Source organism: Cataglyphis hispanica, chromosome 13, assembly GCF_021464435.1.
Source record: "Cataglyphis hispanica isolate Lineage 1 chromosome 13, ULB_Chis1_1.0, whole genome shotgun sequence".
In the NCBI taxonomy this organism is placed as follows: Eukaryota; Metazoa; Arthropoda; class Insecta; order Hymenoptera; family Formicidae; genus Cataglyphis; species Cataglyphis hispanica.
The window spans coordinates 3108299-3135034 of NC_065966.1; the positions used below are offsets into that span (position 1 = coordinate 3108299).

General features: G+C 38.1%; 3 protein-coding genes across 4 annotated transcripts in view; 2 read left to right on the forward strand and 1 right to left on the reverse strand.

Moving 5' to 3' along the window:
• Positions 1 to 12937, forward strand: part of LOC126853937 (uncharacterized) — a 32396-nt gene extending 19459 nt beyond the window's left edge. The window contains exons 2-3 of the mRNA XM_050600151.1: positions 10552 to 12026; positions 12261 to 12937. Of these exons, the coding sequence (XP_050456108.1) occupies positions 10552 to 12026; positions 12261 to 12596 (1811 nt within the window). The 3' untranslated portion in view covers positions 12597 to 12937. The remainder of the gene's footprint in view (positions 1 to 10551; positions 12027 to 12260) is intronic.
• The window catches only part of LOC126853913 (RING finger protein 17-like), a 133500-nt gene extending 118086 nt beyond the window's left edge, over positions 1 to 15414 (reverse strand). Inside the window, exons 1-5 of one of the 2 annotated variants that reach the window (XM_050600088.1) lie at positions 14682 to 15414; positions 13638 to 13931; positions 13474 to 13556; positions 13188 to 13391; positions 13024 to 13104 (exon numbers count right to left, since the gene is read on the reverse strand). In XM_050600088.1, the coding sequence (XP_050456045.1) occupies positions 13024 to 13104; positions 13188 to 13391; positions 13474 to 13556; positions 13638 to 13931; positions 14682 to 14967 (948 nt within the window). In that variant the 5' untranslated portion in view covers positions 14968 to 15414. Of the gene's footprint in view, positions 1 to 13023; positions 13105 to 13187; positions 13392 to 13473; positions 13557 to 13637; positions 13932 to 14398 lie in introns of both variants that reach the window. The other variant, XM_050600089.1, reaches the window with a different exon arrangement.
• Positions 15415 to 17030: 1616 nt separating this feature from the next.
• LOC126853945 (protein tramtrack, beta isoform-like) overlaps positions 17031 to 26736 on the forward strand; it is a 72123-nt gene continuing 62417 nt past the window's right edge. The window contains exons 1-2 of the mRNA XM_050600169.1: positions 17031 to 17129; positions 21790 to 21916. The gene's annotated coding sequence lies outside the window, so the exon portion shown is untranslated. The remainder of the gene's footprint in view (positions 17130 to 21789; positions 21917 to 26736) is intronic.

The following is a 26736-nucleotide window of genomic DNA, read 5'->3' on the forward strand; positions in this document are numbered from 1 at the left end:
TATCTCATAAATCAGTCCGTCAGAATATTGGTCGCGAATTTAATAGCGTTTATCAACACATGGGCAAAATTTTGCATAATTTGATAACGTAGATACAGGATTTCAAATCGAATTTTATCCAAACATATTTTATAATCAAAATCATCAATATTCACATAACTCCTATGTGTAATTAATATCGTGATTAATTGAAATCCTAGCAAAGAACAAAGATTATGCGGGACGTTTATTGGTATTATAAATTATTAAAGACAGGTCCTCGTAAATTGATCACTGCGTTCATATAATTTGCATGTTGCCGCTCAATTATGTGCTAATTATTGCATATCGACCACATTGCATATATTGCATATCTTATGATTAAAAACCTTCTCCTATTTATTGTCTCTCTTCTACATGGATAAATCGATGCTACTCGTATAAAAGCAGTTTTGAATATGATGCGAGAAGAGCTTAAAATTTAAAAAAAATGCAATTGGATCGAAAAAAGTGACAATTTTGTTCTGGCTTTTAATTAAAAATTAAAAGTCATTTCAAATATGATGTGAGAAAATAGAACTATTTCTGCAATTCTCGTTCTATCTCACAAACTATTTTGTAAATCTTTATTATAAAACGAGCAGAATTACTTCTAAATCAATAAATAACAGTAGAAGTATAGAGAGAAGGAGAGAGAGAAGTTCTCGATTTTTTTTACATATAATTGTTTATCTACTCTATATTTAACTATTTAAATAATGAAATAAACATTCATATTTTTCCCATTTAATTCCGCGCATATATACAATACTAAAAATATAAAAGCCCGCTCGAATTATTTATTTTTTTTATCTCACATAATAATATGTTTTATCACACGAATTTACGGTGTCGCGAATCGATCAGATTTTCGTACATTGTCAAGAATATTTAGAATTATCGCAAGCTATTTCTCGCGCAATAAAATAACTCACAAATGAGATCATTTGTGATCTCGACACGAAGAATCGTCAACAATGCATACGATTGTATCTATCATATATATATATCGTGTATCGCAATGCGTTTCTCTCTCTCTCTCTCTCTCTCTCTCTTTCTTTTCTTTTTCTCCGTCATTTATTGCTCTGTTGTGTGGTCCTCGACATAGCCTTTTATCTCTGGCGCATGCCAACCATAACCAGTATATACGAGCGTCGGTGGAACAAAGTTCACATAATTACAACCGAGAGGCGACGACTAATGTGCTTAACGTAATACGTGGCTTTCGAGATGGTATTTCGGCGCATCGAGACGCAACGGGATAAATAAGGGAAACATGGAGGGATCGAAGATGAGCGAGAAAGATGCAATGTGACGAGACACGAACCGCAGAGAAGAGAAAAAGACAAGGAAAGAGAGGTGCCGCGTGCGACTTCAAATTAATAATCAATGCGCGCAGGAAGGAGGAACTAGCTTACATATAGAAGCAGATAGAGATGAAAATAAGAGAGAGGGAAAGAGAGAGAGAGAGAGAGAGAGAGAGAGACGAAACTATGGAATACGGGTGTATATATCTAGCTTGCAAAGTTAGTCAATTCCCTTACGGTATCTCGCCTATCGAATTTCGAACAAGTGTCGTGCTCTGAGCTTTGGTTACTCCGCGTTGCGAGAATTTCTCCGCGGAACTTTCAGTTCCGACTATTGTCAAGAATATTGGTTCTGTCCGAGCATGGAGTACAGCGCGATCGGGACAGTCCTGTTCCTCTGTCTATTGTCTCATCGCGAAGCAAATAGATCGAGGTTGACTGTCGCGAGACATAGGACGAGAGCTGACTCGACGTGCTCGAATTTGGACAATATGGAAACGCAACTGTAAGCACGCTATGATCGAAAGTTGGGCGTGTGAGATAATTTTGTTGCATAATCGATCTGAAAATAAAACTCGCGCACGCGTGACAATTATGCGAAAAAGTGTTCTGGCGGAACGATGAAATGGCAAACTTGTTGACGGAGAATGTAATTCGAAAATTTATTTATTTGTTTAAAAAAAAAAAAATCACGTGCTTGGTTTCCTCTCGTTTTCTAACGAACACGCAATCGCTTCGTGAGCGTGAGAGTGCCTTTAATTACTTACAGTAATAAATCGGACAAGGGAATGTGTTGGATAATCAAGACGATCCGTATATTTTTTCAGACCTGTAATTGCGCTGACCAATTTAGCTCTCATTTCGTCTCGCATGCCTGGGAAAAGGAGCGCGAAGAATGCGTTGATGTAATTTAGTGGCCGGTGGATTTACTGGAAAGAGGGGAGCAAGCCGGACGCATTAATAAAGATTAATTGCGATGGGCTTTTACGTTCGATTCACAACGTTACAAAATATCTAAAAATACATAATGTACGCGGATTACTCTCTCCCATGCCATTGCTATTATATCATGCTTTATTCTGTTCGTCGATGCATATAGAACGTCGCTCAACAAAATCCGAAAAATATTCTCCTACGCACGCTTGAAAGATCGTTACGTAGAGAAACGGCTTAATAATCTAATAGTTGATATACACACGTGGGAGTGTAATAACATACTACGGATATCAAAAATACCGCTGCAATGCTATTTAATATGAAATTGGAAAGCTTAAAAGATGAGAGTAAAAAGGATGCAATAATGTAAATGCTCGATGATAAAAACATTGATTCGGAAATCGCTTCAGTGCCCATAGACATTTTTGTGTCTTACTTTATTCATTTATTCACGATTTCACTTAACAAATTCGATTCTTGTTCATCTCATTCATCTTATTCTTTCGTCTAACAACTCGAACAACAAGTTGGCAGATATTATATACAGCTCGATAATGCAATTTTTACTCCGAAACGTTTACATTAGTCTCGACGTCGACGGCTAACACGAAAAACTGATGCTTCCGTCATTCGGTAACCGGAAGCAGGTCGCATCGCAAGTGTTAACGTTGTTAGAGATCCGACTTGCGAGCCGCCTGCGCGGCGCCAAAGTCGTCTGGAAGATTGTAATGAGAGCGGACAAGACGTCGTCGTTGCGTTTGTAATTTCAACGCCCGAGGCGACGACGCCCGACGTCGTGCCTAGCCGGAAACTGTTCGCTCAAGTGTAAGGAGTTCCGGTGAAATGTTGCTGGATCCTGATACACCGAGGAGCATGTTTCACAATAACTCCGAAACATTCGAAACATACGTGTTATGTTTACGGAGTAACAAATTTACTCGTGTTTTCATCAAACGAACAAGTCGTTAACTAATAAAAAAAGAAAATAGACCGGTAACATATTTACAATGCGTATCAATAAAAAGCAAGAATCTTCCGTTTTTGAAACCTCGATTATCCTAATTTTTCGTTATTAAATTCCGTAAAATCACTTTTGCGTCTCGGTTGAAGGTCGTCCTTTTAGCGTCAAAGTGGTAAAACTATCTCCGCCCTATATATCGCCTCTGTATAACGCAAGTTCTTTGGCGGACGCGATATGGAGATGACTTTCAAAGCATTCTGACAGACAAGGGGTATCACGGTTTGCTCGGCAGGTCAAAGGATCGACGGAATGGAACTGTCGAAGCAACGTGATCAGGAAGGGTTAAGAGAACAGGGCGTGTGCCATAGATACGAATTGGAAAATATTCGCCGGGACGGCGAAAATGGCAACCGAAAGCTTAATACGATTTATATGGGCTTCGCCGCAAATTTAATTTGATTCTTGGAAAGAGCGATATCTGCGCTCGGCTTGATGATGTACTGTTAATTAAATAGGTATTATCCGAATGACCGCGTTTCTATTCCCCGCTATTTCTCCGCACACAGATTCTCGAGAAAATAATTATATCGACCACAATAATGAAAGACAATCAGTATTTGCTGATTAGTGTTCGCTTTTGATTAACGTTTATTAGGCCACTGATCATGCTGTTAATTTATCCATAAAACGTTCGCGTTAATTATGTGGCAAGCGTGCATGCACGAAAAATCGCTTTGACGAAAATTTCGTGAACAAGCAAAGATTTTTTTCATCGAAAAGAAAAAAAATCGCGCGATCATCTCTCGCGTATGTCGCTTTATTGTATTATTAAACGTTTTAGAAGTTTTAGAGGGATATTATATATCAGAGCCGCGGCCAATAAGACTGAGCGTGCGAAATCGATTTAAATTTACGGAACACTTGGACCGAATAGATGAAATTATTCGCCCAAATGAACGAGTTGGCCGAAAACCCGAATAATTGTGGTGGTGAGTATATGGAGGTGATTCTACGTTTCAGTAAACTCAAACAATATTACGAGCCGTTGATTTTTCTATTCAGTTACGGTACAATTGAAAATACAAAATTAATAGTATTGTTGTCTGTTAAGTTAAATGAAAGCGTTTCCAGTGGTACATAAGTAATAAAAATAAATTCTTCGAGATTTTAGAGAATTAAACATAAAAAATTAGAATTTAACACATACGTATATATAAATTCATTAAATCTCTTATAATTATAAAAATTTTTCGTTTTTAAATTACGTTAATAAATGGCACATTCTTTGAAAAATCGCAAAAAATGATGTAACTCTGTCTGTTACGCGGATTTCATTACTGAATTAAATTTTTTTCACACAATAAAACGCAATACGGACAATCTCCATATATTTGGCGCCATCTCTATCGATGCAATGAAACTGCTGGTCATCAAGTTCCTTCTTGGAAATGCCGGATTGTTTAGCGAAACGTATCCTTTGTGTCTTGGTAAACACAAAGATTTTCAGGCAGACTTGAACTAATAAATTTAATGCAGCAGCCTGCGGCCATTCGCGGACCTCCTATCGCGGTTTACATTATCCAGTGTACGCAGCTATTTGCGAAGTTCATTAGTGCGACACACGCTACCCATTGTTATTCTTCAGGGTTGCTGCATTTTTAACGCTACAGAGAGCCAGTCTTTGAACGATATCGCGATCCCTTAGAGAGGGGGAGATATATGACGTTTCCCCTAAATCGATTGATTTTGAGCGATTGACAATGCGAAGCGAAAAGGCGAGCAAACATTAATACAACGTACCGGAGATAGATATATAATAATAATAAAACGCATATTTTGTATTTTTACTTCAACAGCAATTCTAAATTCTTTTTTTTATTAAAGCTATAAATTTGTCTTGCCCGAAGAAAAATCAAACTTAAGTTTTTACGACATCATTTCGCGACTATATACGAGTGTGTCTCGCAAATTAAGAATCGCTTAAGAGCATTTAAATTTTCCTCTCGATTAATAAATCATTTCTTGAAATATATATTGAATATCAAATTTTTGTCTAACGTGAAAAGGAGAAAGTTGCGGTGAGAATTGCGGAAAGTTGGAGCTCACTAAGTGTGATTGAGACCAAACTTAAAAAAGTATTACTGCCGGATCGATCGCGTGAGTAAGTGTAACCGAAGCGGATTGGTTATCTATTGACGTTTGCACATTTTCCGCTAAACTATTGGAGCTAGAGCGTTTATTGACCGTCATTTCCGATAGGAGACTGTAGTTTCTATTTAACTGGTGTCCGCATGATATGATTTTGACCGAGGCAATCGATCGCAGTCCGCCAACGAGGCACGCGAAACGATGAATTAAACAGCAATCACGACAACGATTATGCCAGTAATAATGCGATGCCGCGAAACAGATGCAGCTCTCCGCGTATTATACTCAAAAATAAAACTATCTCCATTTCTAAAATGCGTAGAAAACGCGAATATCGAACCGCTTCATTTTTCTAATATTGAATGAATATCAAGGGATACCGATAAAAATGAAGGAAATTAAAATGACAATTTGTCTCAGCAAGAACTCTTGATATTTTCAAAAATTTTCCTTCTTGTCTTTAACGACATCCAATGCAAGTCTTATAGTTTGCCCGGCGAAGAAAGCATTCCTTAATATCTCCAGAGCAAGGAGATATCCGAATAATATATATCAAGAAATAGTCTTTGTCGATGCTCCTCATCTAACTAACTTACATTTCCGGCCGTTCTTGTCCAATTTCACCGCTTTGTATTCCCTTAAGGTTCAGTAAGGGTTACAACTAACCGCGCGGTGCAACGGAACAAAGTAGAGAGATCCCGGCGAGCATTTGCATTCGCACGAATTCTCCGGTCGAATCGACCATGCCCTGTTTATATCCAAACGAGGAAGGCTGGGTAGTTCGCAGCATCGAAATGCAACAAGCCCTCGTACACGCGCGAGTGTCATTACGCGGCTCGTTTTCCGGCTTTAATTAAATGACATGCGAAACGCGCGAGGTACGTCCACGCTTTTCCGGATTTCCGGAAAGCTCCACGCTGAGATGGGTCAACCGTAAACCCAGAAACGCGTATTAACGCGATCCGCAACCGGTGGCGGTACGCGTGAAGTTCGAATATAAATTCCGTGACATTCTGGAGAAATTCCCCGACGAGAATGTCGTGAAATTCATACGTGGCATAGGTAATAAAAAAATATAAAAAAAAAAGAAAAATATTCGGCCAATAAGTGTCAACATTTTTTTCCCATTATATATACCGCCATATGTTTTTATGATTGTAGAACGTTGCACATTCAATTAGAAACTAAATCACCGACTTGTTGATAAAATTAAGGATGAAAATATAATGAAAGTTAAATAAAAATTTAAATACAAAAATTGTTATACAATATCTTTTATAAGAAAATGTTTAAAATTTCCGCAACTAAATACAAATTTATTTGTATCAAGAGAAAATTTATTTTCTTCATAATCTATTCACTGGTGTATATGATTTTTTTTGAAAATAGATTACTAATAGATTTTTCTCCGGTCCCACGACCATAAAAAAAAAATCAGATTTTTCATTCTCGTTCATTGTGGCAGCGATATATACACGCTATATGCGAACCCTTTATTTACCGACAATTTCGCGAGATGAGTAGAGAAGATCAATGACCGATGGGGTTATCGCGATTTCGCTTTGATATTGCGTGCGTATAATTACCTTCGTTACGTGCATACTCATATCGCAAAAAAAATATCGCGCGCGCTTCCTTTCGCTTTGCTTCGAAATGAGAGACCGTTCATCGCTTATAATCTTAGAAAATCAAAGTATGCATCGAGAGCAACATAATGTTGCTGATAGTGTCGATATAAAAATAAAATTATTAAAATGCATGTATACACGCGAAACATAAATAAAAAAACATAACTTATGAAACTAAACATTTAATCAACAAGTAAATAAATAAAATAAGTTTTCTATATTTTTTCATACTTTCTTCTAATTATTATATATATTAAAATTTTTCTAATTATTATACCGAATTATACGAGTAAACCATAAAACGCACACGACAAATTCAATAATACCTGCAAAAGCCTCTCGAAATTCTGATTTCAAAAGCTTAACATGCCATATATTTCTCCGATATCGAGCGGCAATCGCAATATTTCACTCATTAAGAATTTCCGTCCTCGACCAAGAATGAAAAATGGCTTTATTTTTCCACGCATATTGCACCGCTCGTGTCGCGGCGGGCCCTTCACGTCTCGTGTTCATGCAATAAATAAAGTGACGCACGCAGTAATTTCAACCACGCGCGATTGGGAGCTTCGACGGTGGGTTTCGCGTCCATCGCGCACCGTAGCGGCATCAATTATTCGTAGCAGTTAGTTTTTGCTGAATGCTGTGTTCTACGACATTGCGAATGTCGCGTATTGCAGAGGCGAGAGCGAGGGTACGGTATGTTCATTACTCCGAACTGCACGCCGCGAAAACAGAGACCTCATATCGTTCCGTACATAAATGCTATCAAGTCGTCGAAAATTAATTAGATATCATGTATTCGGAGAAACTTTTAATTAAATTTTAGAATTTTAGAACCAAATGCACAAAGCAATGTCTATATTCTGATCGCATCTATGTGTTTCGCGGTTCTCTCCCTCTCTCTTTCTTCCTGTCGACGCGTCCGTCAAGTTTCCAAGTCACGCACATTCGAAATAACGTAATCCGAGAGACCAATACTCGGCAATTAATATTCCGTATCGGGGGTTACCGATGGATCGACGCGGCATCCCACGCAGCATATCGGACTTCCGAATTATACGTACAATAGGTGTTGCGCAACGCAGAATTCGAGTTAGAAGGTTGAACGGATATTGTTGCGGGAACAAAGGAAGAGAACAAGAGATTGGGAGAAACATCGACAATGACTATAAAAAAGTAATTAAATTGTTTGGCTGAGATTTAATTTGAGGAGTAATTATTTTTTATTGCGATAAACGATAAGAATGAAAAGTCTTAGGCATCATTCGCTCCGTCGTATGAGAAGATAAAAATCTAATTCTTTTAATAAAAAAGTTACACTTGTCGGGATTCAATTATATCCTCATATTAATTCCTTAACGTGCATGTGATTTTTTCAACAATTATTATTTTTTTTTAATCCAAATAATGGAAGATAAGACCGTATTCGGCGCAACATAAACGAAGATTTCTTTTGATTCGGACTTAAACGCGGATATTCCGAGGCGGATTCGCATGAAAAATTTTTCTCCGAAGACGCACAATCGAGTCTCTTTATACGCACGACGCAGAAAATGTATTTCGCGAATGATGTCGCATCGCGCTTTGAAAATTCACAAGACGAGCTTCTCTTAGAGATCGCGCATACGCGCTTTGCGAATTTTTCAATCATGTTTCGCGTTGACAAGATTAATAAAGCGCGCCGAGCCGTGCTCCGCGCCGCAACACGGGCAGAGTTTCCGGACTCATTTCATGCAGAATCGAATTGGATTTCCAGGTCGGGACCGGTGTATATAACTGTGTGTAACCCACGAAGAAGAGAGCGGGAGGGAGAAGAGAGAGAATGAGAGGCAGAAATATACGAGGTTGGAACGCGCAACCCTTTGATGTGCATCGTCGGCTCGAAGCATCGACGATGCTCTTTCAGCGGGCACGCTGCACTTTGTTACATCGACGCTAAATAATCGGTTTATAAAAATTCATGGCGAGTTTAGTGAGGCGGGTTTATATCCGGCATCACTCGGACTGCACAATCCACTATTCCATGCTCCCGCAGCCCCTCTTCGCGTTTCATATTGCAATATCGCCAGCCGGACGATGTGACGAGAGCTCGCAAATTGAAAAGTAAACGAGGATATATTCGCGAAGCGTTCCGCGCGCGTGAAGAATATCTATGAGATAAACGAAGACAGTATCGTAGAAAATTAGCACATGTGTGATTCGTTTAATTCTTTAAAAATTGATATCTCTTGAAACAAAATCGAGAATTTCAGGTTTTGTTGATTTCAATTATCATGTCAAACAAATGTCACAAAATATAAACTTTTATGTTGTGGATAATAAAGAAATTAAAAAATTTCTTTCAGTATATGATTATTTTCGTAATATTACTTCTTTCGAAAATTTATATTTCTTGCAATAAAAAGAAGCAAAGTTCCAAATAATTTAATTTCGAATATCTACTATATGCATTACGCGCAAAGTATAAAATTTTATATCATAAATTTATATCATGAAATTAAAAATATATTATTTTATATCATGGAATTAAAAACATTCACGGCATGACTGATTACTGATACATATTTTGCCAGGAGAAAAGTATATAATAATAAAATTATTCAAATAAAAACAATCATATACATTGTAGACTAAAATATATAGGGAAACAATTGCTCCCATGAGAGAACATATCGCACTGTATCGGAGAAATGAACATTATCGTAGAATACTTTATATATTATAGGTATATAAAATTTAATTTTTCATGAACTATTATTTCGTAAACACAAATAATATAGAAAGTCGATTAAGAAAAACTTTATTGTTGTTGAACGAACTATATAAAATGAGCACGAGACAAAAAGAATTTCTCTTTACGACATTCCAGTGTCCCGCATGAGATACCTACATCTCTAATCGACCCCTCGAAAAGCCACCGCGTGATGCATCCCCATATCAGTCTCCTCCCTCGCTCTCGGAAATGTGCGAGGTACGGTACTGTACACGCGCTCTCCGGATAAAATTAAATTAGAAGGAAAATATTCGGAGAGCCGGCCAGTGCTTTTGTACGTGCCACGAGATAGCGAGATAGAATAAAGGCAATGAGTGCGCGTATATCGGTATTCCTGTGGCATAGAGAATATATTCGCACGCTGGCACGTTCAAGCAATGCCACCACTAAAAACGAACCGATTCACCAGCTCTCTCTACATCTCTCTACATCTTGATCGCTACAGACTCAACTTTCAACTCTCGACCGACCTCCTCCTCCTCCTTCCTTCTCCGCGATTCGTCCTTGTCGGAACGTTTCAGACATATCGCGTTATTTCATTTTCTCTCCACTTTCTTTCGCGCATGGTACTTCGTTGCAATCACGATAACGCGTCGAAAATACAAAACTGTACTACTATTTTGTAATAAATTCGCGAGTTTTAAATTTCAAGATCTAATTTAGTTATATCTAGGTGTGTGTGCAATGCTTTTTTTTTCAAAAATTTAATATAAAATGTAGTTAAAAATCGCTCGTTAAAAAACGACAGTAGCAATAAAAAGCGATTTCTTTTTTCAGTTGCAGTTTTCTTAATGCAAAGCTTCGCAGCATCGGAACCGGCAAAATCGAACACGACTAGCGCTATTTCCGAGAATGAGGAAGAAGAGCTATTCGAGAACATGAATCTGACAACATTCAAGGAAAGGTACCGGAGATTGATACCGTACATGACTTTCTACGTCGCCAATAACTACTTGCACGCCCAAGCTACGTTGGAGCAAAATTATGTAAAAGATCCATCGATCAACTTACTCCGGAAATCTCCGCCATCGCAACATCCTTTGATCCGGCTCGGCGGTGTGCCAAGGCGAGGAAATAACAAATACCGCGTCAATTCACCCAGTCAAGACAAGAAGTTCGTTCCATCCGTGCAATTCGATCCCAGAAACATCGGAGGCGACAACGACTACTTTGCACCGGTCAAGTACAGCGCCAAGATCAACTATCCCGACTATTCCACTCCGTCTTATCAGCTCTATCAGATTGAAAAGACTTATCCCGAGATCACTACGCCTTCCACTCAGATCTTGCACAAAGAAAATCGATATTTCGTCACGAGACCCCTGCGACCTCCTGTTCCCCCGCGGGAACCGCTGTTCGGCGACCTACAGGACGATTACGACCAGGATACGGCAAAGATTCCGAATGTCATCGTTAACTATCCCAGTAAAGAATTCGAAGGTCTCAGATACATTCCGCCGCCGATACACGCGAACATGCAGCAGCAGTCGGTGAAATCATCCGGCACCTCGCAAATTTATCGAAAGCCGAACGTGAATGTCAATAATTTAATCGAGAGTTTTCAGTTATCCGAACGATTACCGGAAATGTTGAACAAAGACAACATCGACAGTAGTATCAAGACACTCCTGGAAATCCTTAATATTTTGCATAATTCGCGGCAAGAAAACTTGCCGCAGCCACAAAGACCGTTATCGTCGCCCCCTAGATTGACTAATTACAAGCCGAAAATATACACGCGGCCGAAAGTGATCACCGAGTCAAGATTCCAGGCGACACCGAAACCTCTATTAATCACCGATGATCCCGAACGATACAAAACCCCGAATGACGACAATGTCCAGATCAAAACACCGTTACAACCAGATTACAATATAAAAAATGAAAAAATAGAATACTATGTCCCTTATGTTCAGAATATTTTAAACAAACCTAATCAACAAGAATTCAGACCAACTCCCAGGCCTGATACGACTGAACACACCTACGAGATCACGGAAGATCTTAGTGACGACATTCTACAGGACGAACCATACACCTTACCGATTTCTACTGAAGCACCTATAAATCAGGAATATGTAGCGCCCAACGAAATTACGCGCCCGGGACCAAAAACATCCTTGAAGTATGGTGCGACGCGCGGAAAACCCCATATCGATTATCCGGCATACGCGACCATACCGGCAACAGATTTCAATTGTAAAGATCAAAGGTACAAAGGGTTCTTCGGTGATCCAGCGACTAGATGCCAAGTAAGTATACGCAGAAACGAAATATTAGAACTTACTTATATTTTTAATTTTTTCTCTGAATTTCCGAGCTTTCAAACGAAACGGCTGTAAAATATATTTTTTCTATTTTTTGTTTAATTTGTAAATCTTTAGATGGCTTTTATTTTCTTACGATCTCTTTCGGGTTTTTTAAATTTTATGTGTCCGCGGCATCTTACATTATTTAAAATAAATTAATAATAATATAATTTTCAGGTGTGGCATTACTGCGATCTCAACGGTGGTAAATCGTCGTTTTTATGTCCGAACGGCACGATATTTAGTCAAGTAGCGTTGACCTGTGATTGGTGGTTTAATGTAAAATGCGAGACAACTACTCAACTATACGTTTTAAACGAACGATTATATAAATATATTCTGCCTATTATGCCCAAGTTTCCCGAGGATTTTACCGGTCCAGAAGTAGATCGATACTTAGAACTCAAGTTTAAAGAGATGGAGGCAAAATTAAAGGAAAAGAAACTAAAGAAACAGCAAGAGGAGAAGGAAAAACATAAGAGCAAAACTCAAACATCGAACGACGAAGAGTAGACGCACATACATAAAACGATATGTACTAAATAATTTAATCGTAACGTATAATATCTGACTCGTTGCCATTATAATATATATTGTAATCGTAAGTCCATAAGATTACGATTACGAAGCCGAAGAGCTTGCAGATTCGGAAGAGTGCAATATATGATAGAGTTATAATAAGTTATGATAAGATTATCTTATAGTCTGTTACGGGTATAAAATGGCTGATGATATTATGTATTTTTTCTATTATCTCTAGTCATATGCGTATTATGCTCTATTTATCACCGAAAATGCTCGCTTATCTTATGGAGCTTTATCTCTTTTGGCCTAGCTGGCCTAAATTTATTTATTTTTTATTATTGCATGATATATATTTTGCAACAATTATAACTTCGAGTTCTTCATAAAAAAAAATATAAGAAATATAGGTACTCACCTCCTTTGTTTGACAAACTCGCAGCAGCGTTTCCTCGATGTTCGTGTAAATCTGATTAAACTTGGGTAGTAGAATCTGGTTCTGTAAATGAAACACATCAGCATTTAGATTTCTTGCAATAATGCATAATCATTTCTTATAATTTAAGTAATGTTACTACTAACCTTTTCTGATAATGCCACAAAATCATGTAATTTGTGTGAACACAAAGTGCAATTAGAACAACAGGCCACATTACAGTCATTGCAAAAATAGTTTAGTGATTCAAAACATGTTGGCGAACAGCTATTCAAAATCGCAGCAGGACTATCAAGGCTTTCTCCACATATCGGAACTTGTGTGTGGCTCTGTAGTGCTCTTCCATGAATCTATAAAGTAAAACAAAATCAAAATATGTGATACATTCAATTAATTATAAACATTCCTTTTATATAAAGTATATTAATTTACTTTTGAGTAACAGTCATAACAATAGAGAGCCACACATTGAGGACAGTTTACATTAGCTTGATATCCACATTCATGGCAACATCCTATAAGTAAAAAGAATAATTCAAATCTCTTTTGTTTATTTGCAAAAATTAATCCATAAAATAATGCGTTAACTTTCTAACCTTGCTTTGATATTTGACGTAACTGTGTAGATAGTGTATGACAAAATAGAAAATCTTCATCGTCATTTTCTAATGGACGATTACATGATGAAATAATCATCCCTAGTGCATACAAATTCAATGGAAGTGGGGATTTCTGACTGTTAGCATCTTCAGTAGCAATGTTTTTATTACACAAAGGGCAATTTTGCATTTTCTTGATCTTGCCACATCTATTACATATTGAATGTCCACAATCCAATAATAAAGGTATATAGGTTTCTTTTTGTATGGACCTGCTCAGTTTTGATAAATCTGTAACAATTTTGACAAGGCTCTTTCTATTTTTTGTCTTATATAAATTATTTATTCTAAACTATTTCTAAATGTAAAAATATAAGTTGCATAATACATTTTCCATTAATACATAATAGTGAAAAAACAAAACTATGGAAAAGATATGCGTCTCAACTTTTATTAAAGTTGTATTATATGATGTATAAAATGTAATTATAAAATATCTACTATTTTTGGTACAATGCATTTAATTATCCTTATTATTAAAAGATACAATAATTGCAATAAAGTTTTTTTCTATTTAAAATAAATGAAAATGTAAGTAAAATAAATCTTAATAAAAAGCAGTATATAGTAAGTAGTATATAAAACATAAAATGTCCCTAATCAACTTCAAATATTCTGTATTTTTCATTGAATCTTTCAAATACAAAAGATACACAAATTTTTCTTCATCATAGAAGTCGCTCGCAAGTAATTCTAACCTTCTTATGATTCTCGTCGTTTTTATTCGCATTGTCGATTAAAAAAAACAAACGTCTACTTTCACTTTATTATTGTTTACGTTTCCGAACATCGCGTACGATGTACACATACCATCGAGCGAGATAACACAATTATACGAACAATCTTAACATTACAACGCGATGCCGGTATATGTTTTAATTGACGCCGGCGTACGAATCGATATATATATATATATATGTATATATGTAGCGTCGTCGCACGATATCGTGTATACTCGCGAAAAGCCGCTTCTGAAATTACCTTGCACGTAGAATTTGTGTTTACAGTGGACGCAGATCATATTCTTCAGTCTCATGCTGGGATTGCTGAAGCTGGCCGACGTGTTCATCGACGTTTTTGCACGCGATACCTTCTTCACGTACGGATACATTATACTCGAAAACGGAATTGTGAATTCGCGAATTATCCCGACGAAGATCCTTTCCCGATTAGCTGAACGCACTCGAAGACGCACGTTCGAGCCACAAGACGCGTTTGAACCGACTACTATCGCCGCTCGATTCGCTCCAACCGTCTCGCTACCCATGAGCACTTGCCCGCGCGCAACTTTACGCGTTATCTTTTGCCGCTTCTTTGTTTATTTAAATGATACGACTGTATCATATCGGTGGAACCGAATTCGCGGCAGGTCAGAACTGTTTATAAAAACTCTGTTTATATATCGGTCGGATAGCATCATATCGAACGGCACGATTTATACGTCTACCGATTATACGGACTAGTTTTTTGTATCGCGAATATAGAAATATTTAATATGGCGGAAAGACTCTTGGCGCTAATTTCGTGTAACAACTTCATGTTCAATATTCACGTTATTCGCGCCATTTTTTGCGCATCTTTATTTTATGAGAATTTATTTATTCGAGAGAACCGAAATATATTTTTAATCTGTGAATTGTTAATTTTTGAAATAAAAAGAATTAATTGCAAGATATTTACATTTATCTCTATTATATTTGATTTGTTTTTTATATATTTTATCATTTATTATTATAGTAATTTTATTAATATAAAATGAAGTTATATTTTAATATATCAATAAATTGATAGAAATAGAAAAAAATTTACCAATGTGTTTGATGCTGGATGGACCTTAATTATAATAGTTTAAACCTGGATTATCCTTGAAATTCTTCCTTCCGACCATAACTCCAATGCTTTCAATATCGTAAACTTGTCTAGATCATAAAATATAAAATAATAAATAGTGCTAACATAGTAAGTAAATTGATGAATCATGTCAAACATTTGATATTCAGATTTTTATAATTAATCAAAATTTGTGTAGCATTAACGAGTTAAAATTAGTAAATTTCTTTGCATTTCTATTCTATTAATTGATATTTTAATATGAAATATTTGAAATTAATAAAATCGATAAGAAGTAAAATATATCACAGACAAAGGCGTGTTCAAAAATCTCACAGTTAATCTTTTATATTTTGAAGATTAGAAATTTACATGTTAAAAATATATCATGATTCCTTTTTGATAGCCGTTTGTGATATAGATAGAGACGAATAATAATGTAAATTTAAGTACAAATCGAAATAAAAATTGAGCATTCTAGAGAATTTTTTACTGCCTATATTGTTTTTTTTTCATGATCTATAACTATCGTAATATTAAACGTCGAAATGTGTATATACTTATTTGGGATTATAATAATCGATATTAACCTCTATAACACATAGAAAATGAAAATTTATCTTATGCTGACTTCAATTATTGCTGCAATCGCTTGGCAAAACTTGGAGATCTATTTTCAAGCGACGCGCGCATAAGACGGTTCTAAGGGCTTATTAGACAAATTTGCATAAATACATAATACATATACGTATAAGGAAATTAATCAATCGAGTATGAAATGACTGTTTGACTTTCCTGCATATGCATTATGTGTCTATGCAAATTTGTCTGGATGGGCCCTAAGGCGGCGATTCGATCGACAATCTAGGCGACTGCTGCTGCTACCTGTCGAGCGATCTATGTAGTTTGCGCGACCAGCGTCGGGAAATAATCGCGCGGCTTGATATCGCGATCGTCCTGGATCCTCCGAGTACAGATGCCACTGGCGATTCGATTGGCGGCGGGCGTCGCGCTACTTGGCCAAAAATGCAAAAAGGTAAGTGGGTAGAGACACGTAGACAGATAGACAGAGACAAGCTATGTCGGCTATATCCGTCTGGTCTAGGCGCGGCCCGGTCGGTCGCCGGCCCGAAGGTCCGTTATGATTCCCACCCAGCGAGCGATCGCTCCAACGAGCAGCAGACTCGCGGATGCTTTTCCGCCTTCCTCTCTACTTTTTTTCCCGCGATATCGGTCTGTTCTCGCCACGCAACGCTGCGTTTTTGCCGCGTCTCGATCGGAATTTGTCGGCGGGAAAGATACGCGATCGAGACAGAAAGATTCCGCATCCTTTAAAAGCCTTCATGACGCGTACGAATTTACGCGTCATTAATAATATCGCGACGGTCAAATGCTCAATTCCCGCCGCCCGTCTATGTATCTCGTCGTCATTGATCGATCGGCCCATTGCGCGCCAACTTCAGTCGTCTCACTTTGTCTTTCCCGAGGCATCCTACTGCTTCAGAAGAAACTTTTAAATTAAATTGTCCACCAACGGCTATCATTAGCGATTCAATTTTCCTCGGACAGGACCTGTCTTTGAAGGTATCTTATATTAAGGTAAAGGTCTAAACTATCACGGGAGAGATTAGAGCGATCATCGACAAATCGTTTGAATTTTTCGTCGCGCTGTGTGAGTCGCTCGAGAGCGGTTCGGATTAGATTCGAATTAGATTCGTTCGTTGTAAAGTAATGCGACTGGACATATATGTTATCCTCCTTTCGCAATATTAATAGAAAACGCAATTTTGTTCGCGATATCCTTAAGCGTCACGATTCCCTTACGTAATCGACGCGCGCGCGCGCGCGCGAGACAGAGAGAGAGAGGAAGAGAGAGGGACGGTGTCATCACGAGCGAGCGAGAGGGCCTGTCTCGAGTCGCTGTGTTACTTGGAACAACAATCACACAGCCTTTCTGGACTAGACGAGCCGAGCGAACCAGCGAAAGAGCGGAGGCAAGGTCTAGGCTGGCAGGCATTCAAGGTCGCGTACATGGAGAGAGCGGAGCGCAAAGCCCGGATCTATCCCCGCCCCAGATTTCTAGCGCCCTTCGCTATCTCATCGTCTCATTCTCTCTCTCTCTCTCTCTCTCTTTCTCAGAGAATAGAGACCCACTCTTCTCTTCCTTTCTCTCTCTCTCTCTCTCTTTCGCTCGCTCGTCTACCGCGAGCGTTCTCCATCCCGCTCGCGAGCCGCGACCCGCGCCGCGTGTGCAACATCGATTTAACCATAAAAATTCCCCGCGCTCGACTCTATCACTCGGCTATTATTTCCCTGCTTGCCCGGGCCGCCGATGTGGAGAGCGACGCGACGCGGCGCGCCGCGTTCCGCTCCCGGAATTCTCTGCTCTGTAAATGCGCGGCAAAGGAAGGCCTCGGGGCCGTATGTTATATCGTCGCGCGAGGAACGAGGAAGCGCGCATTGGATACGATCTGTTTGCGCATATGCGAGATCTGTATCTGTATTTACGGAGAAGAGAGAGAGAGAGAGAGAGATCGTGATAATGCTTTGTGTGTGTGTGTGTCGGATTCTCATAAGGAAACGTACGGAAGCGAGACGAATAAGATACTAGCTCTCCGTCGAGAGGCGACAGCTGATTCTCGCGCTCGCTCGTTCGTTCGCTTACTCGTTGCGAGGATGAAAGGGCGTATCGGTTATTAGGTCCCGTTACGTACCACTACATCGACGAGGTATTAGCGGCATTAGTCTTGTTCTACTCTCTGCTGCATACACATCGTTCGATTCTACGCGCTTAGACGATTTTCGAAATTTATATTTTAGATAATTATGTGTAGAGAAGACACGCGCGATATATAAATGTATATAAGATATAAAAATAGATAAAAATTCTACATATTTAGAAAAATGTGATTTTTTTATCTATCTTAAAAAAAAAAATTTAATGAGTAATGTATATGTATGTGACATCACACAAAAGAAATTGTCTTTTGCAATATCTTCAATTTTATGAATATTTGATTTAATTTTGTTTGATTTGTTTCTAACAACTATTATAAAAGATTATTTTTCTAACACTAATAGAAAAAATATTACAAGATATATAAATAACAATAATATTAATGTTCAAAATATCCTGAGACTCAATAGACATTTATGAATATGTATGGAACAAAACATCGTCCTTTTCTGCGTAAAGAATTGTACAGTTAATTTAAAACTAAAAACTTTTTTTTTTTTTTCTCTTTTGCATTCTGGTCCAGCCGTGACCTAACAGAATTCAAGAGAGTGTGTGTGTGTCGCATCTTTTTCGCTGTGAACCCGGAAACGCTTTGCCTACGCGAAGAAAAGGCGCTGAACCTATAGAGCGGTATATAACTACCACGGTAGCCTAGCACTGGGTTCTAAATCCAATTCCGTTGACCTAGATTAGGTGATACGTGACACGATGAGAGTTCGCAGTTGACTCTCTTCCCTCGTCCCTTCTGTCCTTCTCTTGCTTTCACCGGCTTTCTCTCGCACGCTCTCTCGAATAAATACCTGATAGATTCGTAATTTCTTGATGCACAGGAATAAACTAATGGGAAATTATTTATTATTGATAACAAGCATATATATATTTTTAATTTTAATTATTTAATCTTTCCAAAAGTATTTTATAAAATTCCGAGAAGAAAAATATGCGCATCGAGATAGATCAATGAGAAAGAATTTAAAATCTTTTCAAATATTCAGAGAATATTCATTGAATTGCGTTTTAACTGGCGTTTTTATCATCTATTGAGAAAGAAGAGAGAGAGAGAGAGAGAGAGAGAGAGGGAAAGAGAAAGAGAGAAGAATCGTACGGTTTTTTTGCAACGTTCAAATAATCGAGAGGGATTTCTTCTCTCGGATCCATCATTATCGTCAAGGATATCGCGACGATGGAAAAAGATCGAGGGAGAGCGGCGTCGAATTAGCGAGAGATCGATGAATAATTTTGGAGTAGTGGACAGGCGAAAAGCCATCGATTGAAATTTTCATCAGCCTTTCGCACGCGCGCGCGCACGCGCGATTATTTATTCACGGAATAACGAACAGCCGCAACGAACGGGCGGAGCAACGAGAGGATCGGGAGATAAAAGGCAAGATTTAGATTCGAGACATTACCGGTCGTTTACACACCTTTGCTGTGAAACTTTAAAACGCATTTAAATCTCGGCAAGCTCGGACAGGAATCGAAAATTAGGAAAGAAGAGAACAAATGCGTCGTGCAAGGATTTTTCTGATAAGCACGCTTTCGTCTTTAATTCTCGTACAAAAACACTATTAATTTGTGCGCGCGCGAAATATATATTTAATAATTAAAAAAAGAGGAAGATAACTGGAAGACGTTAATTCATATCTTGTACTTTTCGCCGTGTTTACTGTATTTGGATATTATCTCGATGTTTCGACAAGAGTGAGTCGAAGAAGATCTGAGATTTATGCGGCAAAGCGCGAGTCCATGGAAGGTCATCTCATTTTATATGCGGTTTTGAACGACGGAATCGCTCGGTCTTCACATACATATACGGGATTCGTTTTTGGCGAAGAGTCTCGAGACTCTTTCGTGACGAAGGAGCGAGAGAGGAGCTGCGACCGGTCGCGAGATCCTGCCGGCGAACGGTTTTGCGCAATCCCTGGCCTTCCCGTCCTCCTTTCCAGCAAATAGCTATCCGACAAGAAACTTCCAACTCCGGATGTTGCAAGCGTATGGCGATACGAATATTATATCTATTCGTATCGCGGCTAAATAACAGTTTCTATCAAAGTAACAGATTAAATTCATAAATTCTGGAAACTAGGATCTTGCGATTTAAAAATTGACTTTGCGTTAATGATGTCAAAAATTTAATTAACAAAGATAAATAAGAGGTTTCAATATTTTCCATATAAATCTTTAATAACCTTTAAAAATTTATCAGATATTTTTTAAATTGCATGACACTTCTTTTTTCTGAAAACATTTTTAATTATTTTACATTAATTCATATAATCTATTTTCAATTTATATAGTTTATTTTTTGAAAAGTTTGGATACGTTATATAAGAATCTTAAATATCGTATCACTTAGTGCCCTCAAAATTCTGAGTCCGTCATCGACCCTGCGCCCTTAACGGCCAACGATATCGGTCAAGCTCTCCGTTCATGCAAGCGACAAGCACTCACCGTGTGCGGCGAAGATCTTTGTTGATGTAGGGGTCATACACGTGGATGAACGCACATATACATACACATATATATGCTCCGCACACGATAACCTTCCTCACTATATCTAGTCCTATCCCTCGGCTCGCTATAACCGAGCCGAGAGCGTTTCCGGGGTAAGCGGCGGGCGTCGATCGGAACCGGTTGAAAATAAGGGGCTGTAGAGGGTGAGGTGTGGGTACACGTGTCGCGACGGGGTGGTTCAAGAGCGAGACAGACTCGCGCCGGGTGCCTCGGATACATCTCTCTCGCGGGCACGAGCGTGGGAGGGAGTGGCGGATGAGGGAAAAGGGGATGAGCCGGGATGAATCCCGCTCGTGGGTGCGCGGCTGGTCAGGTCAGGGATGGAGCTACAAGTGGTGATAAACGAGGCCGAATCCTCGTTATTACCCATTGGGGAAGAGACTCTGGGAATTCCTGCGGAATTCTGAACGTGCCGACTACTTGCCGCGCCGTTTTTCCACCTCGCCGATCCCAACTTGTTGTGTTCTCTCTCTCTCTCTCTCTCTCTCTTTCTCTAACATACATAGTCACGTTATGTATCTTCTATTCGCATAGGGGTAGTCGCATTCCTTGCTAACTTTACCGGAACAATCAGTGGTCGTATATATATTTCCCTATATTAACTCCGCATGCGAATCGAGGGATTGTAAAAGCGAAATTCTCCGATGAGATTGCAGAATGGTTTTTATCATGCAATATTCTTGCTTGTTTTAATTATCGTCTTGCGTTTTTGCATCAATTATAGCATTAAATGTTTAAGTTATGAAAAAAGAAAATATGCATAGATGTAATTAAAACGAGTAAATTATTTTCTCATTGTTATTTCTGTGACGCGAATTTTTCTTTTACAAGTAAAGTTTTATCTTTTAGAAATGAAGCATTTATTAAGAAAAGAAAAGAGTAATATATATATGTATATATATATATATATATATATATATATATATATATATATAATATATTTTTGTTTCAATTGTGAAAGAAATTTAAAAAACTCTAAAATTTGACTTGGCATTGTTGACATTTTAGAAAACACGCTGGCTTTCCCTGGGAAAATCTTTGACGTTTCAAAAATATCTACGATTAATTTTTTGATGCGGACAACAACGACGGAGCTGTTAACGGAGTCCTGGACTTTTCCAGCGGTGATCTTTTTGTAAGTGATAAAGGCGACTGAATGCCAAGTAGAATTAAGTGATGATTATTAGTATCAGACTTTACTTCATGAATAACGAATGGTATGAATAATTGATAAATCACATGGTGGATGACTTGATGAATGGAGTGTATAAAAGTTCAAATGAAGTAAAAGACTTTCCATTTGGTGCTTTTGCTTTTATTCTCTCTCGTTTGATCATTTTATAAATATTTTACCATCATTTTTTTTTTTTATGTAAAAGCTCATAAAGATGCAGCGATGTCGATTAAGCTTTTAACTTTTCCTGGAAAGTTGTTATACAGAACACGAGAGAAGTGTTAGCGAGATTAATCTTTTTAATTTTGCATAAAATTACATATAGAAGTTTTATAAACCTCATGTTACATATCGTTTATATGCAATCCATCCGTTACAGGGTTAAATCTGCTAGGATATTTCGTGCGATATTATCTTGATAGCTTGCGCAAGTCGGTCGATGTTTCCGCGATATTAGTTCTGTGCTTCTATTCTTCTCTTTCATATTTCTTTAAACTGCAACTCTCTCTTTAACCATCTCTTATGCAGTTATTTTCTTTTCTTTCCTGTTCGAGCTACCACTTGTTTTAAACTGCAAAATTATTCCACAAGACTTGCGTGTAACGCGCATATGACATTATTTATCGACCGTTCAGCTGGTAGTACCCGAGGTGAGGGGACAGAGAAGGAGAGTTTATCATATAATGAACAAGTGATCTATATTCAAACACGTAACGATATTTACATTTTCGCATTAAAAGTTTTTTTTTATATTTTCTTTTTCGTATAATAGGATATTTCGATTCACGTATTTAGATTTAATTGCATTAATTTAAGAAAACTTGTTTTTATTTTTATAATTAAAGATAACATATCATATGCAATTAAAGATAACATATTCTACGATTTTTAATATTTCTTAATTATTTGCACGAATTAATTTTAAGATCTTTTACTTTTTTCATGTATTCTCAGTTTTTTAAATAATTTTTTTTTAATAATTTAATTTGAGCGTTAGGAACATTGCACTTTGGTATATTGCTGAACAATTCGTTCCGTTTCCTTGTGAGGTGAACGAATCATTGCCAGGCAATGTAGAAACTGTCGTAAATCAGGAAGCGTTTGATATAATATACTTATACCTCGTCGCTTTTGACGTTTCGAAAGTATGAACGATAGAAAAAAAGAGATGTGAAAGTTCGATCGAACCGGCAACAAATAAACAAAGGTTATACGGGGAAAGAAAATGGTTAGTGAAAAGGGTGACATAAAGAGAAAGGCATAGCCGTCATTGTCATTATCGACGATGTCGTTGTGCGGGTGTCACATATAATAGGTATCGTCGCGAAACTGGATACAAACGTCGCGTTAAAGTGCGAGAATCGAAGACGAAAAATCGTGGGGAAACCTTGCGTGAAAACTCAGTGAATCGGGAGAAGGAATGATAGAGGATGAATAGCTACGAAAGAATATGCACGTAACAGCGTGAGAAAGTGAGGAAAGAGAGATGTAGAAACAAGAGAGAAAAAGAGGGAGAGAGAGAGAGAGAGAACAAGTGGCAAAGGATAAGTACGCGTGCGAGAGAGAAAAGGGCGTAGCTATCGATTATGCTTACTCTGTCTTTATCGTCTCGTATCTCGTTGTATCTCAAGAGTAGCTCCTCGTCAGATCTCCGGCAATCAAAAGAGCCGACATTCGCTATCCGGAGTGGAGACGGATCTTGCCTGTGAAGAGCCGGGAAGTCGCAATAAAATTGACGTTGAAAAAGAAAAGAGATGGAGTCGTTAATTTCCTCTCCAGTTTCCTTGCCTGGCCGCGCGTTTTCTCTCGCTCTTTCTTTCTCTCTTTTCCCGTCATCCTTTAGGGGTGCATATTGCAAACTGACTCTGCATTCTCGAGCTTGTTTCGCGCCGTTCTCTCCTGTCGTTCTCGCGCCGGAAACGACATTACACACTCCACTTTTAAGCCCACTGTACAATGACTCTCGAAATTGAAAAACGTCGGGCAAACATGGCGAGGATTCGCAGAATCTATTGTTCAGATGCGTCGCGAATAATGTTTGATTTCATGCAGATTGAAAGAAAATTGAGGAATTAAATTTGTTAAGTAATACTGCATTATTAAGTGATATATTTTTTGTATGGAGCATAAATATATTATTCTATACTCTATACTCTATTAAATATTAAGTTGAATATTTTTAACAGCAGAAAATTAATATAATGATGCAAATTATTATCATTCATGTCATATTAAATAAAAATTGTTTCATCTAATGGACTTAATATAAAGTGAGGTTTATCTCAGAAATATTAATCATTACGATGACATAAAGTTGTCGAGTTTAAAATAAGAAGCTAATTATTTACGTTGCAATCTGTTCGTTGTTGCAATCGTTTGCTATTTTTTCGCGAAAACATCTTGACAGTCCTATTCGTTGCTAATTAACTGCATTCGATTTACCAGACTAGAAAAAATTTGACAAAAAAATTCTGTTTACATTCATCTGCTGGAAAAACAGAAAATTAATGTTAGGGTAAGGCATGGGAATCAGAATCTGGATTTGTATCGGGGTTGACTAAAATTGCAAGTTTAAAAACCTCACATTTATCATAATTGGACAATCGAGCAGCTTGTACGTCGTCTCCTTGAATTATTCTGTTTATATTTAGAATGCTCTCTCTCTTCGGGAGAGCTTGCAATCGTCCAACCAGTATAAGATCCCACGCTTTCCCACAATTCCATCATTATATTTATATATATTTATACACACCACGAGGCCAATATTTGTGTCCACGTGGATAGCGAATAGGGTAATCAGTGAATGTTTGCCCTTCCGAAATTCATTAGCGTGCGCTTTTCGTGCATCCCGGGATGAATGGAGAACATTGTCGTATTTCGGATGACGGACGTACGGGGGGTTGCGGGCGTGCGATTTTCACCGCGGTCGAACAAAAATAAGCGGCGGTGAGCGAGTATGCCAGTTTCCGGGAGAAGTCCCTTAAGAACCCGCACTCCCGCAGAGTAAATGATATAGAAACGAGGAGGAATTGGATCGTGTAATTCCGGTAGAAAACGAGATCAAAGATGACCCGCTGGCGTCTCCGTGTCGTCATCGACGAACCGACGAACGAAGCGATCATTATACGAACCTTAGACGACTCGGGTAATTTAATTACGCAATTCGAAATCGCGGATTATATTCGACAAGCCGGTGATAAACGGATATCAAACTCGGATGGCAGATGTAAAATGGAAGCGCGCGCGATATCGATTACGCTTCCGCGTTTGTTCTCGTTTGGCGTTTGTCGAAATTGTCACGCGCTCGCTCAATTCGCATATATGTGTACACGCCAAACTATTCTTTGACGCGGTGTTGCATTTTTGTTAGCTTCTTTTACAAAGCGGCCGCAGCAGTTTACAATGCACTCGTGCACGCGATTCCTCTTCGAACGAGTGTACCCGTGTTATTTCGAATCGCCGCGGGCGAAGACAGAAAGCGAGATGGCAACGACAGTTTTATATAGAGAACGAATCATGGCTGCATAAATTCATCGCGAAATTTCGCAATTTCGTGTTGACCAGTTAGCAAACCGACGAGAATAAATCGATGCCCTCTGGGCCCAACAACGATAAATTAAAATAGCTCCCGTCAGATTGCATCAATGATACGCAACAAATTAATGGAATGATTATTGCGCGGACCGATATTATTAGATGTATGCACGGAAAAAAAATTTTTTTTCCCCTATTTCTGAAATTCCCACGCGGAATTAATTTCGCAAGAAATTATATCATGCTTATTAAATTCTCTGCATCTAAATGTGTAGTTTAATTTTATAGAGGAAGGAAAAATTACATCTGTTAATTCAGTCTTAAACTTTATATACATTCCAGATATTAACGCGAAATAAAATGCGTCTCGTGATATTTCAAGTTTCTAACTACTTTGGATCTTTATTTTCTAATTACGTTTATATTGCTTTCAACAAATATATTGAAGAAATATAATTGTGAAGAAAAAGAATATAAAAATCTGCTATGTACAGAGCCACGCTTCTCTTAATATCTTAATATTTGATAGTTCAATCAAATATGTAAGATAGCGATTCGTTGTCGTGAAGGGCGCATCGAAAACGGCCTGAACCGTTTAATATTCTGTGCCTGTTGCGGGATTTATTTGTATAACTGGACCACTTAAATAAAGTTCGTTGTTCATCAGGAGGATCTGGTCCCATTTTACATTACGCTTCGGCAATGACGCGGTGACGTGATGTCGAGAAGAGAAAGTGTCGAGACTTCCATTTTTCAGTTTTTCCCCATGCAGCTCGTGCAACTTGTTTTTTTTTCTTTCCTTCTACGGCTCTCGTCGGAGCTTTTCAAGTAGGAGTGAACCGTGCTGTTGTCGGCGGGTTGGCTCGCGGAATCACACGGTCGCAAAAAAAAAAAGATAGAAGAGAGCGGAAGGAGAGAAAGAGAGAACACCTTGTTGAGAACGAAAGGTACGAACACGACGATTAACTGAAAAACTCGTACTCAATTTACGAAAGCACGGTTTACTCTTGCTATCTTTATGGCAGTAATTTTTCTTCGATATACAAAGTGTTCCGAGTAATCACAGTTCTCTCTTCAAGTATTTGTCATTATTTTGATTACAGACAATTGATTATTGACTTGTATTCTGAATTTTTTCACATAACTGTACGCGCCTATATCTCGTGTCTTAATTTTATAAGCCTTAACGATGAATTGTCACACCTTTCTGGCTTGAATTTCAAGAATCATAAATTTTGTGCACCAAA